This window comes from Diceros bicornis, chromosome 7, assembly GCF_020826845.1.
Source record: "Diceros bicornis minor isolate mBicDic1 chromosome 7, mDicBic1.mat.cur, whole genome shotgun sequence".
Lineage (NCBI taxonomy): Eukaryota > Metazoa > Chordata > Mammalia > Perissodactyla > Rhinocerotidae > Diceros > Diceros bicornis.
This window is the reverse complement of record NC_080746.1, coordinates 48,224,034-48,243,034: the sequence shown is the minus strand read 5'-3', so window position 1 is coordinate 48,243,034 and position 19,001 is coordinate 48,224,034. Positions and strand designations below refer to the sequence as shown.

Here is a 19,001-nt window from a genome sequence, read left to right as displayed (position 1 = left end):
ACTCCCTAGGGTAACTGCAGTTACCTCAAGAGATTAGTGAACATTTCAAAAAAATAAATTTTAACTTATTTTGACTATTGCAAGTATAAAATGTTATGTAGTACTTGTTGGGTATGACTCATAAGAGTATTAAAAAATAAAAAATTACAACAGTGTTATAAAAATTATGGTAGTTGTTATTTCAGGATAGACTATTTTAATCATTATTATTCACATTACTATTTTACCAAATGGAAGAGGTTACCATTCACATCTGAAAAATTAGAAAGTATTAATACGCCAGCCAAATCATGATGATTCAGCAAGATTAAAAATTTATGGAAAAATATAAATGGTTGTTGTTATTATTGTTTATAAGGACATTCCTAGTTAAGTCTATCCTTTCTTTATCCGAGTTCATATTTAGAGTATCGATTTCTTTGACCTTCTGTAAAAACCTCTACTGCAGGATTTCAATCTCTTGGTAAACACTAAATGCCAGAGGATAAAAGAAAAGAGTATATCGTAGGTGGGTTATGGCATAAATTTTAGCCAAATGATTTGTCACTGGTGTCTTATGGTGAGCCATTTATGTTTTTATTACCTTTAGGCCCCTTGAACAGTTTGATTTCCACAACAGTCTCCAAAATGGGTCGTCTTCTACGGACGTACAGCCGCACGATAGACCCCGCTTCTTTGAGAGCTTCTACCGCTTTACTGTGGGAAACCTCGGACACATCGACCTCGTTCACCCGCAAGATACAATCATTGACCCTGAAAGAAAGGAAAAGAGGGAAAGGTCAGGAGTAGCTAGGAGGATTTCGTAAAGAATATTATTATGATGATCTGACCTTAAGATGTGGGGAAGCAAAGAGTATAAGCAATTTAAAAATGTTTATATTTGGAAGGAACACTTCAAATGAAGGAAATCAAGAAAACCTTGAAGTCCTCAACCTTCCCAGCCTTCCCAAGTTGACCACCCTACTGTAGGTCAGGTCCCATCCTGAACTCTGGTCCACTCTGACTGGGACTGCATCACATATGGTGTAGTTAGAAGGACACATATTTTAAGGTCTCTGTCAGTTACATCATGATCTTGATTGGCTTTAATTGGTTTGACTGAGGGTAACAATTTGAGTGGTTCTCAGAACTTACTACCATGGTCTATATAGCCATAGCAAATGTAACTTTATAGATTAATTTTTCTTGAGTCCTTAATTTACTAGTTATAAAAGTAACATGTAACTATTTTAGAAAATCTAAAAAATATAAAAATGTAGAAAGAAAAAAATAATACCTGATTCGATCAATTAAAATAATCTGTTAGCTTTATCGCAAATTATTTTCCAATGTTTTTTCCTCAAATTTGTCTCACAATGTTATAGATATTGAAGTTCATATTTTACAAAGTTCAAAGAAAATCTCAGATAATTCTTACCCTCAGTACTTACTTTGAAAACTAGGAATTATGATAAATTCTATATTAAACTTTTATTTTTGCCATTTTCTTATTGGAAGGAATAATCTTACTTTTCCAGGTAGTTTATAGTTATGTGGACATGGAATTCACACCTTTTTTATATTCCTGATCAAAATTAGAGGTAATATTAATAATGGTTAAGAGTATGGGGCTTAAGACTGGAAAGATTTCTTTCCCTCACTCTGCATATCCACTCCAGTGTTCCCACAGGTTTCTTCATCTCGATTGCTACCATCCTAGTTGAAGTCAACATCATCTCTCACCTGGATTACTTCCACAGCCTCCTGCCTACTCTCCCTGGACCCTCTCTTGTCAACTTTCAATCTATTCTCTACACAGTGGTCAGGGTAAAGTGAACATGACTAGTTGCTTCTAGTCATGTTCTATTCCCCATTTCCTTCTTACAAACAGGGCCTGATTTTGTTCACGGGATCTGTTCCTCAGCAAATGTTTGTTAAATGAATGAAAGAATAAATCTAAGTTTAATTATTGGGCCCACCATTTCCTACATTTATAAACAGTGACAATTTTCTTAACCTCTCAGTCTCTATATTCTCATCTATAAAATAGATATAATAGTAATACCTACTAAAAGGCTTTTGGGGAAGATTAAATGAGATAATGTACATATAAGTCCTTAGCACAGACTCTGGTATGTAATAAACACCTAATAAATGGTTATGGTTGGTAGCAGTACGAAATTTGTTGATTTATATTCTCAACCATTGGATCCTTTCCATAATCTTGTGGAATAAGACTTATTATCCACTATAGAAACGGGAATTCTTCCAAGTGCTTAAATTCTTTGTCTAAAGCTGGTAGCAATTTGGGTAGAGATTGGATATGATCTCCGGTCTTCCTATACCAAAATTTGGGATCTTCACTCTTAGGACCACATACATCTTATGTGATGAGCAGTTTCATGTATGTTGTGCACATCAATTAAAAATTATAACATGGTAGTGGAAATATTAGACAAAAAGTATGGGAAGAATTTTCCTGTCATTTTTGTCCATAATTTTTTTATACCTGTTTGAGGAGCTGAGTTACAGGAACTCTTGTCTCAGTGAGAACACTGATTAGCCTCAAAATCCTGAGGTGGAACATTTCACTTACTAAGATTCCGCGATGTCATTTCATTATAACAGATGCTATGGCTTTAATAGGTTTACACATACATTTCCTCTCTGACTGACTAAAAAAAACATCACGGAAAACTACCAATTAAGATAGTTTTGAGAATGTAGGCATCATGGGTGCCAGCCGCCCTGCAGCAGCTGGTCCTTTGAGAGTGGGTAATTTTGTCATCTCATGATAATGCAAAAACATAATGTTTACCATCACCCTATGCTCAGAATACTAATCATATCTTAAAACACTGCTTTCCATAGAAGGGAGTGGCTGACATTAAAAAGATTCTGGATGCTATATCTATTCAAACTCTACTAAATTTTTTCCTTTTGTATACAGTGGAATCCTTAACTGTCGATTGCTGGGGTGAGGAAATTACAGCAGAAATCAGATGGTTTTCCCTGAACATGTGGATGAAGTAGGCAGCTTTAGTGCACTGAGAAGAGCACTGGACTTGGATTTGAGTCCCAGCTGTGTATCATTGTGTGACCACGGTCAGGTCACTTCATCTCTTTGAACTTCAGTTTCCCATGAAAAGAGAGAAAGCATGTCCAGAGTTAGTGAGAGGAGTTACCAGATAGATAATGCATACGGATGTTTGTGTAAATTGTAACATACCACACATCTGAGAGTTGCAGCTATTGATAGGTGAGTCAAAGATGCTGCGTTCAAAGATTTGTTGAAAAGTGAACAGGATGGAAATTGAAATTTTTAGAGGACCTACTATGTGCCACATCATTCTAGTCATGTCACTTATTCACTTGTACTTAAACTGTTTATGAAGCATTGATTCTTGTTTCACAGACAATGAAATTTTACTGACAAGTCAGAGTGTTGGGGTGGGCAGGGACATAATTCCAACCTGATTTTGTCTTTTTCTGGAGCCTATGCTCACATGAAGTTACTCAGAGTTGATTGTTTAAAATTAAAAAAAAAAAAAAAAAAAATTGGGAGTGTGAAGGGAGAAGTTTATATTCAAATTCTTAAAATAGAAGGAAAAGAATATCAAGCCAAACTATGGCACTCAGCTTCTCTATCTCCCAATCATGTGAGATAGCATTCAGCCAGAGGGTTGTAGCTATTTAAAATTAATTTGCTTTCCCTACCAGTAGATAACCTTTGTGAGTAAAGCCACCACTTGTATTCATTTTGAAATATTCATATTTCAAATATGTGATATATTCATATTCATATGAATATATCACTAGCTTCAAATTCAAATAATACTTTGCCCCAGTAAAAAGTGAAGCCTTCATCCTATTTCAGGGCCATGGTATTAGAAAGCCATTTACATGCACATTTCCTCCCAACTCTATCCATGTAATTAAGTTGGTGATTCAATCTTTCAGTGCTTGCTGTTTCAGATATAAGTCTACAATATTCTTTTTGTGGACCAGAATTGCCCGTGAAATTAAAAGGTTAATTTTAATCTTCTCCTAGTCTCATTTCCTTTGGACATTCTAGTACATTTCCTTGCCAAACTATCTTAGAAACAAAAAGGACATTTCATCATTAATGTGTCCACAGAATCACAACTAAATTTTGTGCTAAACAATTAAGTATTCTGGAACAGGATAGTATCATTGAAAAGTCAAATAATACCTAACAAATTATTTGTTCCACTTTGAAGAAATAATTTAAAATACCGTGTAACATCTACTCTCTTTCACAGGTATTAAAGTATGTTCTGTTCTAAAATAAGATTTATGATTGTATACATTTTTTAAAGATGTTAATTCATTAAAAATAGTCACCAAATGCTCGTTTTAAAACTTAAAAACTCCTGTTCATTATACATTAAAAAATACTGGAAGGAAAGATAATAAAGTTTCAGCTCTGGTTCTTTGTGGATGTAGAGATTATGGATGTTTTAAAAAGCATATTTCTACTTTTGTGTTTCTTACAAAAGTTCTATAATGGACATATATCACAGCAGAGAACCTAAGAACACGGGCCTGGAAGCCTTGGCCACACCTACATACAAACGGGATCTTGTCCCAGCTTTAGAACTCAGGAGCTGTGTGACTTTGGGCAAGTCACTTAACATCTCAAAGCCTCAGTTCCTTCATCTGAAAATAGGGAGAACAAGAATGCTGTATGGATTAAGTGAGATACTGCATGCGAAATACTTAGCACAGTGCCTGACAAACAGTAAGGTATTATAGTCATGAAAAAGAAACAAGAACCATTTGCATAAGAAAGGATGTGAACAGACTATAGTGGAGGAGAAAAGATACCAAAGGGAGAGAAAGGAAGAGAGAGCTACTTACAATCAAGATACTGATAGGATTTTTGAAATTTTCTATGAAGAAGGGAGGAAGAGATGTGATGTATGGGATTTGGGGGAAGAAAAATATAAAAATAAGACTTGTAGTAAGTCTTGTTTTATAGGTTGTAACTTAATTCCCCTTTCATTTTCTCCCACCCCTATCACCAAAAAACAGTCAGTTGTTCTGATACAAACTAGCTCTATGGCAGCCTTGGCAAAAGCTTCTAAAGATCAGCACACTTGGCAGGATTCCCACCAACTCATGCCTACTCTGTCCTCACCCCACTCCACACATCTAACCACACCCAGCCACACTCAGACCCTCTCAAGGCTTGATTCGAAAGGAGGATTTAGGTCACAGAGTTTGAAACTTAACTCTGCAGCAGCTATTGGTTATTAAGGGATGTCTCCTGATTGGCTTATTGTCTCCACTCAGGACTACTCTCTTTGGGCAAACAGATAAATTAATTACAGACCAAAGGGCCACATCATGGAGAAACCTGATCAACGTCTAATGTGCCAGATGAACTGCAGCAATACATTATAAAACGGAAAACACTAGCTGAGGAATTATACTGCATGCGCTTAAACAGAACAATCACTCACTTAAAAAAATTAGAATCTGTATAAAAGGAACAACCCCAGAGATTTGATGTGAACTAGAATGAGACTAGAAAAGCTCTCAAGGTTAAGTGAGCAAAAATGTCTTATTTTTCTTTTATTCCTAGAATCACTAACGGTAGTTTAAGAACAAATAATAGATACTCAGAACTTTATTTAAGAAAAGACAGGTGCTTTATGCTAGCAAACACAGAAAAGGAAAAAACAATACAACACACATACCCTCACACAAATAGAGGCTGACCCAGATGGCTTCAAATCATTATGACCTTTTCTAAATCTACTTAATTATGTCTGTTTGCTCTCTTCTCTCATGAAGCACATGTAAATGTTCACTGGGGATCTTTCAAGTCCACCAGCAGCTAAGGTTTCTCCTTGTTGAAATTTCTCACTTTAAAAAATCCATTTATTTCATTGATTTCATTGTGTGCTCTTAGTCCATTACAGTTGAGAATAAAGCAACAAAAATCAGCATAATTTAGCAGTTTTCCAGAAAAGGAAAAGATCTAATGTTTTGGAAGCATCAGATAAGTGCTGATGTCATAATATCTACAGGGTTTTTTCTCCACAAGCATCCACATGGTTGCAAGAGGAGAGACAAGTCCATACAGCTTGTCTTGGACCACTTGCCAATCTTGGCTAGTCCCTGTTTTGGGGAATCTGAAATTGAAACTATGAGATTCAGAGATTCTGTCTGAACAGAAGAAATAGAAGCTTGAGAGCTTCATATTGGGGGCCATTTTCTGCCATGTTGACTACAAAATGGCAAAAGCTTATTTGCAAGAAGGTAGGAAATAAAGCAGATACTTGGAAAGAAGCAAGTGCTTCAGAAAGAGGGAGGGATCCTCCTGGACTCCCTGTAGTGCTTCAGTCCAAGTCCTTCCCGGGGCTTAGTCATCCAATTCATTCTTGAATTTGAGAAGATACTCCAAGTGTCTTTCTAATGCATTCCCCGTTTTGATTAAGTAAGCTCAGGTGGATCTTTGTTACCTGCCAACAAAAATTTCTAACTAATATAGACAGACTTTGTGACCAGCACTTTACATATATTATCTCCCTTAGCTCATTTCTATTTTCCTTTTAATACTTAATTCAAATTTATCTTGTTTTTTGGGAAGTCATCCTTGGCTCAACTGGCTGGCCTAGTGTCCCTCCACTAGATAGTACAAAATATTAATAGAGTTATCAGATTTAAGAAAGGTATAGGACATCCAGTTAAATTTGAATTTCAGGTAAAAACAATAATAATTATTATTCAGATAAAAAATACTTTTTTTAGTGTAAATATGTTCTATACCATGTTTGGGACATACAGTAAAAAATTACTTTTGTTTGTTTTTTAAATTTAACTAGGTTTATTGTATTTATAAAATATAGTGTTTATGAAAGCACTGAACTGTGCTTATACTGAACTGTGGTCTTTGGTTTATACAAATGGTATAATGCTTGGCACACAGTGAGAGATATTTGCACTATGTACTATGTATATATTCTTTAAATAGAAAAATTGAAAGGTAGATATCGCTTCTTTCACTTTACAAGGAAACTGAAGCTTAAAGAAGTCTATAATCACAGTAAGAGGTGTCTAGGTAATCTCAAAATTTATGCATTGCTCCATCCACACCTCTCTGGTTTGCTAAAAATAATCTGGGGACTTATTTAAGGACCATCCCAACTGTTGACCATCAGTAGGAAAGCAGTAAAGCCAAGCCGAATAAAATCTAGATGGTTCTCAAACTTTAGAGTGCATTAGATTTACTTGGAGGGCTTATTAATCCACAGATTGCTGGACTCCACCCCTAAAGGGTTTCTGACTCAGTAGGTCTGGAGCAGGAGAGGATTCATGTTTCTAACAAGTTCCTAGGTGATGCTGGTCTGGACCATACTCTGAAAACCACTACTCTAGGTTTTGAAGGGTCACTCTATTTGGCTCATGTGTGGTTCATTCTAAAACGAACAGGAGTACTCAATCTTATGTGGACCCAATCGACTGTGATAAAAGTCCCGAGCTCTGACTCTGAACCAAATCCCCTCAGTGTTGCAGCTTTTTGATATCTGGAATGAAGTCTCTAAGGGTATCTGGTCCAGGAGGCTACAGCTGCCACACCATGTGAGACTGCGCATATGTGAGCCATTTTTCAGCACTCATTTTTTATCTGAGACTTTTCCTGACTCTTCCTTTAGCAAAGACCAACTGATAGTCACTTCATTCTACATTTTAAAAATAGGGCTTCTGTTCTCGTCTCTAATTCTGGGTGAGAGTAACTTGGGTTTATGATCCATAGAAGCCGTCTCCTACAGTGAATATACTGTTGTTCCCTCTCCATTTGCCACTTCATTTCCCTTATACAAAATGCTTGCAGGATTCTCTGCAGCTGTCATCTGGGAAAGATCACAGCTTTCCACAATGGGGAAAGAAATTGCTATTTCAGTGTCAGTGATTGGTCTTTCGGCACTTTCCCAGAAAAGCAGAGAGGCCAGTAACAAATCTCGAGCCAGGTAACTTAGTGAATGCAACATGGAAAAGAGGCATTGAATGGGAATTTCAAAGGGAGAGGTTCATAGGACTGGAGATTACTTAGCCCACTCAGTCCGATACTCTGTCCACAGACAGGCTGCATGTCAACTTGCATGAAATGAGTTCTTGATACCTCCCATCTGGATTACTGCAGTAGCTTTCTAGCTGGTTATCCTGATGCCAAGTTAGCTAGCCCCTCTCCATTTCATCCTGACACACAAGCGCAGCTCAGCTTCGACTTCCTACAGCAACTCCATCATCATTTCCTCTCCCCTCAAAATTCATCAAGAGTTACTTAACCTACATAAAATAGAAGCTGTGTTTAATTGGTCTTTGTATTTCTAGTGTCTGTTACCCAGTTGTCACTTAAGAATGGATGAGCATCATTGAAATTCCTCTAAATCTGGCTTCTTTTTATACCTCTCAAACTCCTCCTCCAGCCAACCCACATCTTCACTCTCCTGAGAACACAACGAGCTCGTTCCTGCCTCTGCGTTGTATTTCATGGTGCTTTTTCTGCCTCCCAAATGCCCAACCAAAAACAGCCTCATTCAAGGACAAGCTCAAACTCCACAGCCTCATGAAATGTTTCCCAATCACTCAAGTTCTCATCGCCCATAATGCCTAAAGTGCAAATACATGGTAGATTCTCATTAAAAAGCTATAGATCCATTTGGTACCCCTGCAGAACCTAAAAGTGAGTACTACACATTAAGAAACACATTTGGTTTTTTTTGTGTGTGTGAGGAAGATCAGCCCTGAGCTAACATCCATGCTAATCCTCCTCTTTTTGCTGAGGAAGACTGGCTCTGAGCTAACATCTATTGCCGATCCTCCTCCTTTTTTTTTTCCCCAAGCCCCAGTAGATAGTTGTATGTCATAGCTGCACATCCTTCTAGTTGCTGTATGTGGGACGCGGCCTCAGCATGGCCTGAGAAGCGGTGCGTCGGTGCGCGCCCGGGATCCGAACCCAGGCTGCCAGTAGCGGAGTGCACGCACTTAACCCCTAAGCCATGGGGCCGGCCCAAGAAACCCTTTTTAAAATGTTGGATTTGATTTCCTGTTTTCCCCTGCTCAGATCTACTCTAATCCCAGAAACTGATATGGATCAGCAAATATGAAATTCATAATTATACATCTTCTTCTTCTAGTTTGATTTGATCTTACGATATTGGTGAACATTTCAGTGAAAAGTTGAGAACCACAAAGAGCATGGTATGCTGGAAAGAATACTGAGTTAATAACCAGATGTGAATTCTAATTCTGGTTCTGCCAATTTCCACTTAAGTAAGTCATTTTTTTTCTCATCTCTGTGTTTAAGTTGAGTTCAATGATTTTAAAATTCTCTTCTAGCTCTGGTGTTCTATAAATCTAAGTTCAAAGTCAGCTCAGCCTGGCACCAATCTCTGCTTGGAAGTCTGGAGTTCACTTCAAATGTAGCAGAGTGCGAAATTATCCTTGTCTCCTCTCCATGGCCAACTATGTACTTCACTTTTTATTCTCTATCAAGGTAAATCATTCCATCAGCAAAAATGGGGATTTCTCCTTCTCTCTCAGCCACATATCCAATTTGTCACATAACTTTTTAGATTTAGACTTTTCCTTTATCCGACTTATCCTACCTAAGATCTGGCCCTTATTGTCAATCACCTGGATTCTGGAAAAAATTTTGTAACTAGTCTTCTTGCCTCTTTCTAGCTTTGCCCCTTATAATCCATCTTCTAATTTATTGCCAGAATGGTGTTACTGAAATATACACGTGATTGCTTTATTCTCCTATTTAACAGTCTTCAATTGCTCTCCATTTCCTACAGCAAGTTTTCAAATATTTTAAAAATCTAAGCAAGGAAACCCTTTCTTCAAATGAAATCTTATTCAGAAGCCACATAATGTATTTTTATAATCGTTTGTATATCACAAAGGCAGAGTTTCCATGATTTCTGTGGTGAGGAGAGAAGGGAATCAGAGCACGGCCTATTGGAAGACCCTCATTTGCGACCCCTCAGAGGGCTCTGAGGAATCCAGAGCTAGGGCACCATATATGACTGAGAGGATGCTAGTGAGTACTGAAAGAAATCCAGGGCAAGCCCTTTCTCCAAGCCAAGTGCCCTGGTGTTGACTTGTGTCTCCTGAAGTAAGTGTCTTCTTCTAATTCACATAAAGGCTTCCTATGGTCCAGTGGTAGCACTGCTCACAGGGCTCTGAGGAACGTTGAGTCCATCTGCCTTTTTGGATAAAGCTTAAAGACCTTCACATAATACATAAGTCTTTCTACAATCCGGTTGCTGTTGATCTCCCCAGCCCTGTCTCTTGTTCTATCATTATAGTTTCTTCAAATATCATGCAAGTTCATGTTCCAGGCATCTCCCTCTGCCTAGAATAGCCACCTCCAGACTTCACTTTTGTCTGAGTACTTTACTCATTTTTCAAGACTAATGCCCATTCTGAAGTAGCTTTATAGTTTAACACGAGAAATAGAAAAACACACTATTAAAATTCAGTATGATAAGTGCTATGGCAAGAGAAATATAGGTTGTTGTAGGAGCATATGATGGGAGAACTATATCTGGTTTAGGGATGCCGAGGATAACTTCTTGGAACAACTGAGGTAGCTGAGGTCTGAAGGCCAAATAGAAGTTAGCCAGGTGAATAAAGAGAGGGAGAAGTGTTCCAGGGATAGCTTAGTGGCAGGTGAGATGAGGAGCAGAGATCAAGTCTTGAAGGCCCTTGTAAGGCATTGGACTTGAACCTAAAAGCAATGGAAAGCCATTGTAGTATTTAGAACTAGAATAGTGTTTTAGAAAGAGCTCACTAGGTACAGTGTGGAGATGTGGAGACTTGATTAGATTTTGGGGGTGGAGTTAGGGTAAAAGAAGGCAGGGATTATCATTAAAGGCTATTCTAAAATCCTGATAAAAGACAAGGTAGCTTGGATTAGACCAGTGGCAGTGGCAATCAGGATAGAGAGGAAGAGACAGATGAGAGGGCTAATTAGAATCTACTAGATATGCTGATGGATTGGATGTGGGAAGTGAGGAAAAGGAGGAAACGTTTTGTTTGAATGTTTGTCAATGACATCTTTGCTGCCAGTATCCACACCTTTCCTTCATCCTTTCTAGTGACCTCATCCCATGAGAATGCTGTGTCTTCTCATGACATCTTATTTCTCCTGCTATAAATACAATCAACTCAAATTTAATCACCCTAAGAAACAGGCTATTATTCACAAGCATATTTGCATTAAAAAAAAAAAAAGAACTCCAATGAGAGGACAAGGCCTAAACAAAAGCAATTGATTACCAATAATAAGATCTCAAATACTAGTTGAGAGATATAATATATCCAATACACACCCACATACACATTCAACCAACCTTTATTGAGTATCTGCTACAAAGTGCCAGGCATTGCATAGGGACTCAGAACACAGTAGTGAATGAGAAAGATACTGATGGCCCCTGATGCAGAAGGTCGGGAGGAGGAGATTTACAAGAAGATCCAAATCACATCACAGGGACAGCAGCCTATATCACTTACATACAAGATTAATTCTAGCTTAAGTACATCTTTCAATACTTAGAGTTTAGGTTTTAATTTCAAGTTTTTGTTTATTATTGTTATTTTAATTCTTGGAGCTCAGTTTCCATAGAAAGAGAAGAATTGAACCATAAGCAAGAATTCAAGTGTACCATGTGGCAAACTGCTTGTAATCTTGCCTCTTATTTTGAACTGTTTTTCACTTACCATGAATAGGTGTGCTTTAATGTCCCCTTCTGAGAAGTGTGCAATATCTTACGAGTTCTCATCTTCTATCTCTCCTGTCTTTGGCCCCTTCACACCAGCCACACTGGTCCTACTTCTATTTCTAGCATGTGCCTAGCTCAATCCTGCCTTAGGGAACTTGTACTTACTGTTCCCTCAGCTTTGAAAGTGTTTTCTCTTATTTTGGCTTGGCAAGTTCCTTTTTATCATTAAGATTTCACCTTAAATTCTACCTCCTTACAGAAACCTACCTTGATCACTCAATCTAAAGTAGCCACCAGGTACTCATCCTACATCACTCTGCTTCATTCTCTCATAGCACTTATTACTTGTGATATTTTGTATATTTGTTTATCTTCTGCCCAATAGACAGACAAAAATGTGACCTCAGAGCAGGAACCTTCTGTTTTGTTGACCATTCTATGCTTAGTGCCTAGGATAATGCCAAGCCCATAGCACTCAGTAAATAGCTGAATAACAAATTAATGAAAGAATGAAGGGATGAACAAATGAATAGCAATTCTACCAAGTTTGGATTGAGTTTACCAACAATAAAGTATATACAATCTTGCTGCCCAAATTTGAATTCTGATAGCTCTAGCTCAAAGACCTTCTTAAATTCAAACCCATAATTATTGGAATTACTTAGTATTGGCAAAGACTGTGAGCAATTCTTTATACGGCAGATAATGCCAAATTGCCTGGAGGTACCAATTTTCGAGGGTACATGATTAGTGATGTTTTTTTCTGACCTTTTCTGAGCTACAATAATCAGCCATTATTGTTTATGTGATTTCATAATACCCATACCCCTCATCTCTTCCTAGGCTAAATCATATTTCAGATAACAAATTCAAATTAACTTTGTGATGAAAACTCAAGACACATTTTGAGATTACTGGTGATATTTTGTGATTTCATATAACTGGAACTAGAGCTCCCTGATTTAATGGTTGAACTGGTGTTTGCGAATGATAGGCTTAGTCCCTTACACTTGTTCTCAGCTGTAGGGGTAAAATTCAGAGGCCTGGGGATGGTAGCCAGGAGGATTAAGGGAACCAAGAAAGGCACCTTTGCTTACAAATATCTTCTTGCTTTCAGTAATTGAGTTTCATTTGAATTCATAATATTCTCTTTAGAAATACAAAAACAAAAACACCATTGGTGTCTATCATTCACACATTATGCATAACTGTCCATGTAGACAATGGGACTTCATTTTAGAACATGGGTAGAGCAAGCGACTCTGTAAGGGGAAATTTCGTGGGACAACTTAGTAGAGGAGGCCGTAGGCACCACGGCAGCAGAGGAGCGAAGCTTCCAGAAGATAAATGAGATCAGAAAGAGATCCAAAAATAAAACCACACATTTCTTAGGACTCCTGTGACAACAAATGCAGTAACCTCTGGGAACAGTTAAGTGTTTATAAAACACTCCAGCAATATTGAGTTTCATTCTCATTTTTTTTTTTTGTTTTTTTTTTTTAATTTTTTGTTTATTGCAGTAACATTGGTTTATAATATTGTAAAAATTTCAGGTGTACATCATTGTACTTCTATTTCTGCATAGATTACATCATGTTCACCACCCAAATACTAATTACAACCCATCACCACACACATGTTTGAGTTTCATTCTTAAAGCCTAGAAATATGCTGGGCAGATATTGCCACATTGCAAATGGAAATACTGAGGATTAGACAAGTTAACTAACTCATTCACATTCACACAGCAGACAAAAGACAGAAACAAAAAATTACACATTAGTCTTATGGCTCCTAGTCTACTTTTCTTCCCATTCATCACATCTGTTTATGCCGTTGTCACTTGGTCTTTCTATTACAATTGTCTGGCAAAACCTCAATCCTCACTGAACCCAACTTTCTATCTTCAAAGCTTCTTTCAGAGCAGCTGAATACTGAAGTGCTGGAGAAAATCCACGAATGATGGGAATCACTATAAAGTCATGATTCCAAACACTCTAGTCAGCTTGCTACCCTTTGTTCTGCAATGACAACCTAAACCCTTCCTTTCCTGTGTCACTTCCAGCACGTTTGCTTCATACTTTCAAGAGAGAAAAAGAAGCCATCTGAGGAGAAGATGGCTCACTTTATTATGCCAGATTTCCATACCTAACTACATGCAAACCCATGCTTTCCTCTCTTCCTATTACAATGGAGGAAGTGTCCCTTCTGATTGCAAAGGTCCATCAATTCACATTTTCTTAAAGACTTCACTTGCTCATTAAATCTCTATATTCTGCATCGTCGAACCCAGTCTCTCTACTTAACCTATTCTCTGAACATTCAAACATGCTCTGGTATCTCCTATCTTTTGAAAGCTTTCTATTGACCTGACTTCTACCCTTGGCTATGGTCCAACTCTTTCCTCTTCATAAACCAAATTTATCAAAAGAGCTGTTTACACACACTATTTCTTCCTTCCCAAACTCTCTTTATCCTGTTCTAATCTGAGTCCCCTCACAATGCCCCTGCCAAGAAAAACATAGGAAATGTTCCTACTAAATTCACCAGTAATCTGGTTTTGGCCAAATCGAATGCAATGTCTTGAGTCCTCATCTTAGTTGATCTCAAAACAAAAAAAAAGGCCAGTTGCTCACTCCCTCCTTGAAGCACTCTTCTCCTGGCTTCTGTGACTCTCCTGCTTTTCTTCCTACCACTCTGGTCACTCCTTTTTTAATCTTTATTTTAGTTCTCCTCCAACCTATTGATCTTCAAACTTACAAAACAAAATCAAGAACAAAACAAATCAAAACTATGCTCTGTTTTGTATGCTTTAAATTGACCTCTAATTTTTTCATGATAAATGATACGTTTAAATGGTAACAAAGGATATAATTTCTGGCCTATTGTGAATTATAATATTTTATTTCTAACTGTTACATCATAATTTAAAATGTACATAGTGGAACATAAACATATACTGATTTGAAATCCATGATCACCAATCTAAAATATAAATTAAGATATTTTTGAGCAGTTGGAAGTTTTACATAATTTCTTTATTTTCCTTGAACTTATGTTTTCATTTCACTTATAGAGTTTTATCCTAATATATTTTTTGTGAGAACATCTTATATGGATCACCATAGCATACATATATGAAATAGAAATGCATGTACAAATATAAATCTTGCGATTTTTTTCAAATTTCCTGTGATTCTAAATGTTAAAAAACTTTCTTCTGGACTGACTTATCATTATGATTATTAATAGTACACATTAATGAAAATAACCTAAATATATTATTAATTTTAATCTATAAATCTAAAACAATAGAAATGTAATTGTATTGGGGATTTGTTTCTTAATGGAGTGAGTAGAGCTTTTTATAATTAGCTCATGCTTCCATTGATGATGTGAATTAAGAGTAGAATGACGCAAGATTCAGAATTCCTATTTTTCATTTCTACAAATGTAATTGCTGAGAAAACTTGTTCACATAAGTAGGTAGACGGAATGGGAAAAGAACTTTGAATTCCTTCCAAGTTATAGCCCCAAATCCTGTGATCTAGCATTAAAACTATTTTAATAATCTATCAGATGACAATTGTTTTTCAGTTTTATTAAGAGCAAAGAATCGGAAACCATATAACTTAAAGAAAGGATTAATTACTGAATCATTAGAGTCATTGACTTTCTCACCCTGGGCAACAATATTTCAGATTGTTATTTACATCAAGTAGTATAATAGTACTGTTAAATAAATAGCAAAATAGTCTTAAAAAGTAAATAATAGCAAGCAGTAAATAGAGCCATAGTAGAATTTGGGATAGGTAAGACATTTACCTTTCATTTGTGAAATGGGAGAAGAGCAATTATAAATGGAAAAATGGGAAAGAAGAACCAGTACGAAGCTGCAGGCTACTTCTTGTGCAGGTCAAATTAAAGATGTGGAAATTGAGTCTCATAAATCTATTCATGCACTCCTAGGGGTATGCATTATTCAGCTTAATCTCTGGGCTAGCCTACATCAAAAAGTTTGGAATAACTCAAGACTTAGTCCTAGATCATCCTCTTTTTTATTCTATCAATTTTCAAGGCAACCTCTTGGTTTCCTTGGCTTTAAAGATTCAAATTATGCCCCTAGTCAGATCTCTGAGTTCCCAATTTGTAGGTTCAACTGCCTAGTTGATATCTCCACTTGAATTCTGCATAGGCATCTTAAACTAAACATTGTCCAAAATGAAATTTATCTTCCAACTTTGCCTCTCCACCAGTCTTTGCCAATTGTTTTGCTCCATAGCTCAAAGTCATCCTTTAATAATTCTGCTAGATGATGAACCCTATGAAACCAAGGATATTGTATACCCAGCACCTGATATGAGGCCCGGGACTAGGAGAAGACACTGATGCTGTATTTGAAGAAATACAACTTCACTTCACATCCCACTCCAATTAATCATTAAGCCTTATCAAGTTTACCCCTTAAGTATATTTCAAAGTCTGTTCACTTCTCTCAGTCTTTTTTGTCAGCATCTTAGTCCAAACTCCCATCATTTATCACCTGAATTACTGCAACAGCTTCTTAAGCTGCTTTCCCTGCATGTATTCCTGTCAGCAAAGCCAGACTTCCACAGCTATCAGAGACATCTTTAGAGATAAAAATTTAGTTTAGCCATTTTCACATTGAAACCTTCAAAGTTTCATGTTGCTTTCAGAAGGATAAAGAAGAAATAACTTCCTATGGCATCCAAGGTGCTCTCTGCCTGATTTCTCATGTTCACCTCTCCATTTTCACCTTGTGACTGTCTGCCCTCTCTTACCAGCTCTACTCCCAGTGGCCTCTTCCCTATTTCTCCTCAGGCCTTTGGACATATTCTCTCCTCCTGAAGACTCCTCCAGCCCTTTCACTTGGCTAACACTTACCCTTTATGTCTAAGCTTAAATATCTCCTCCCTACAGGCTTCCCTTGGATACTCTAGACTAGATTGGGTCGTGCTATGACAGCCTTTCATAGCTTATGTGCTTTCCTTTCATAGTACTCATTTTGACGTTAAATTCATGTTTATTGCCACACTGGACTGAAGGCTCCATGAGAGCACGGATCCTATTTCTCTCTTTCCTACTCTATTCCCAGTCTCAAGTGCCTGATCCATAGCAGAACCCTCAGTAAATATTTATAGGACAAATGGATAACAAAAGCCTGAGAGTAAAAAGGGAGACTCAGTGTCAGTTTAATAAATACTTTCCTCCTTAAGTTTGTCACTTCACTTCTTTACCAACTTCAGTGACTTGTCACAGGAGTAGATGACAGTGATATCAGCTTAGTCAACCTCTCACCCCACTACACTGAAAATCCCAAAAGTACCTCCTCTCACTCCCCACTCTCATACAAAGTGTTTCTGCCCATTCCTTTCTCTAACTCAGACTCGCATCTTCCAATCTGAATGTCAGAGCTGTGGGAATGTAGAGGAGATGAGTTTATAGCACATAAAGCTGCTCTGGTACTCTCATGCCCAGCATCAATAGGATGCCTTTAAATGAAGCTCTAAAATATATGTATTTTTACAATAATATATACCTGAGATAACGAATATTAAAGAGTTTTTTCATGTTTTAATAGACATGAACAAAGAAAGCAGCTAATAATTGATTCTTTAATTCATTGTTTTCTGAAAGGAAGCATTTTGCTTTTTTATTTTTTCCCTACTAGTCTATCTTTCTCTTTAGTAATTTACTAGTAAATTAGACTGCAGTATTTAAAGGAGTTAATGGAGGGTAGGAACAGAAGGGAAATGATACCAACATTTTAATTAGTAGCAGGGTATTGTGGATTATAAACTGTGGCCCTAATGTCTGTGTTCTAAATACTTGACTAATTTGCATAACTGAAAATTATTTGGGCCAAATTCAGATAACACATGGGTTTTGTTTTGTTTTTTAATTTATTTTTTGTGTGTGTGAGGAAGATCAGCCCTGAGCTAATCCTTCCTCTTTTTGCTGAGGAAGACCGGCTCTGAGCTAACATCTATTGCCAATCCTCCTCCTTTTCTTGTTTTTTCCCCAAAGCCCCAGTAGATAGTTGTATGTCATAGTTGCACATCGTTCTAGTTGCTGTATAATACATGGGTTTTTACAGACCAAGGCTAGGTCTCTTGCCCCAGGTTGACTTGTAAGTTGTCTTAGCTCAGAATGTTAGAGTAACACTGATACTGAATGTTAATACCTCTCCGGAAGTTTGGTTTTACCAGTTAAAACTGTTGTATTCAGCTGTAATGTAAAAGAAAACTTCTGCTCTATGACTTAAAAAAACAAAAAAATAATAGAGCACTGGAGCCAGTTTTCAAACATTTCCAACCCAGAAATGTGTGAATGACTACTGACCTGGGAATAGTTAACTTGATTTTCTCTAATATCTGTCAGATTTTTAAATCCCTTCCACAAAGACGTTCATTACAATGTAATAAATAACTTAAATATCCAAAATAGGGTAAAAGTTAAATAATGTTACACCTATATGACATGAAATTTTGCAGCTATTTGCAGCTGTTTGCAAAGTACTTTTTTATGTAAAGAAATGCCTATATTGTGATATTAAATGAAAAAGGCAGGATAAAAAGTTCAACTATATAGGGGCCGGCCCAGTGGCGCAAGCGGTTAGGTGCGCGCGCTCCGCTGCGGCGGCCCGGGGTTCGCTGGTTCGGATCCCGGGCGCACACCGACGCACTGCTTGGCAAGCCATACTGTGGCGGCGTCCCATATAAAGTGGAGGAAGATGGGCACAGATGTTAGCCCAGGGCCGTCTTCCTCAGCAAAAAAAAGAGGAGGATTGGCGGATGTTAGCACAGGGCTGATCTCCTCACAAAAAAAAAAAAAAAAAAGGATTACAAAAAAAAAAAAAAAAAAAAAGGGGGCCGGCCCGGTGGCGCAAGCAGTTAAGTGCGCGCGCTCCGCTGCGGCGGCCCGGGGTTCGCTGGTTCGGATCCCGGGCGCGCACCGAAGTACTGCTTGGTAAGCCATGCTGTGGCGGCGTCCCATATAAAGTGGAGGAAGATGGGCACCGATGTTAGCCCAGGGCCGTCTTCCTCAGCAAAAAAAGAGGAGGATTGGCGGATGTTAGCTCAGGGCTGACCTCCTCACAAAAAAAAAAAAAAAAAAAAAAAAAAAAGTTCAACTATATAAAAACATGCATTGAATATGAAGAAATATAATAAATAGATCCTTTTGGTGATGGGATTACAAATGATTCTTATTTACTTTATAAATGTCTATATTTCC

General features: G+C 37.4%; 1 protein-coding gene across 11 annotated transcripts in view; it reads right to left on the bottom strand.

Moving 5' to 3' along the window:
• Positions 1-19,001, bottom strand: part of DLG2 (discs large MAGUK scaffold protein 2) — a 1,867,373-nt gene that overhangs the window by 530,122 nt on the left and 1,318,250 nt on the right. For all 11 annotated transcript variants that reach the window (XM_058545485.1, XM_058545490.1, XM_058545494.1 and 8 more), the window contains one exon: positions 584-753. In XM_058545485.1, the coding sequence (XP_058401468.1) occupies positions 584-753 (170 nt within the window). The remainder of the gene's footprint in view (positions 1-583; positions 754-19,001) is intronic.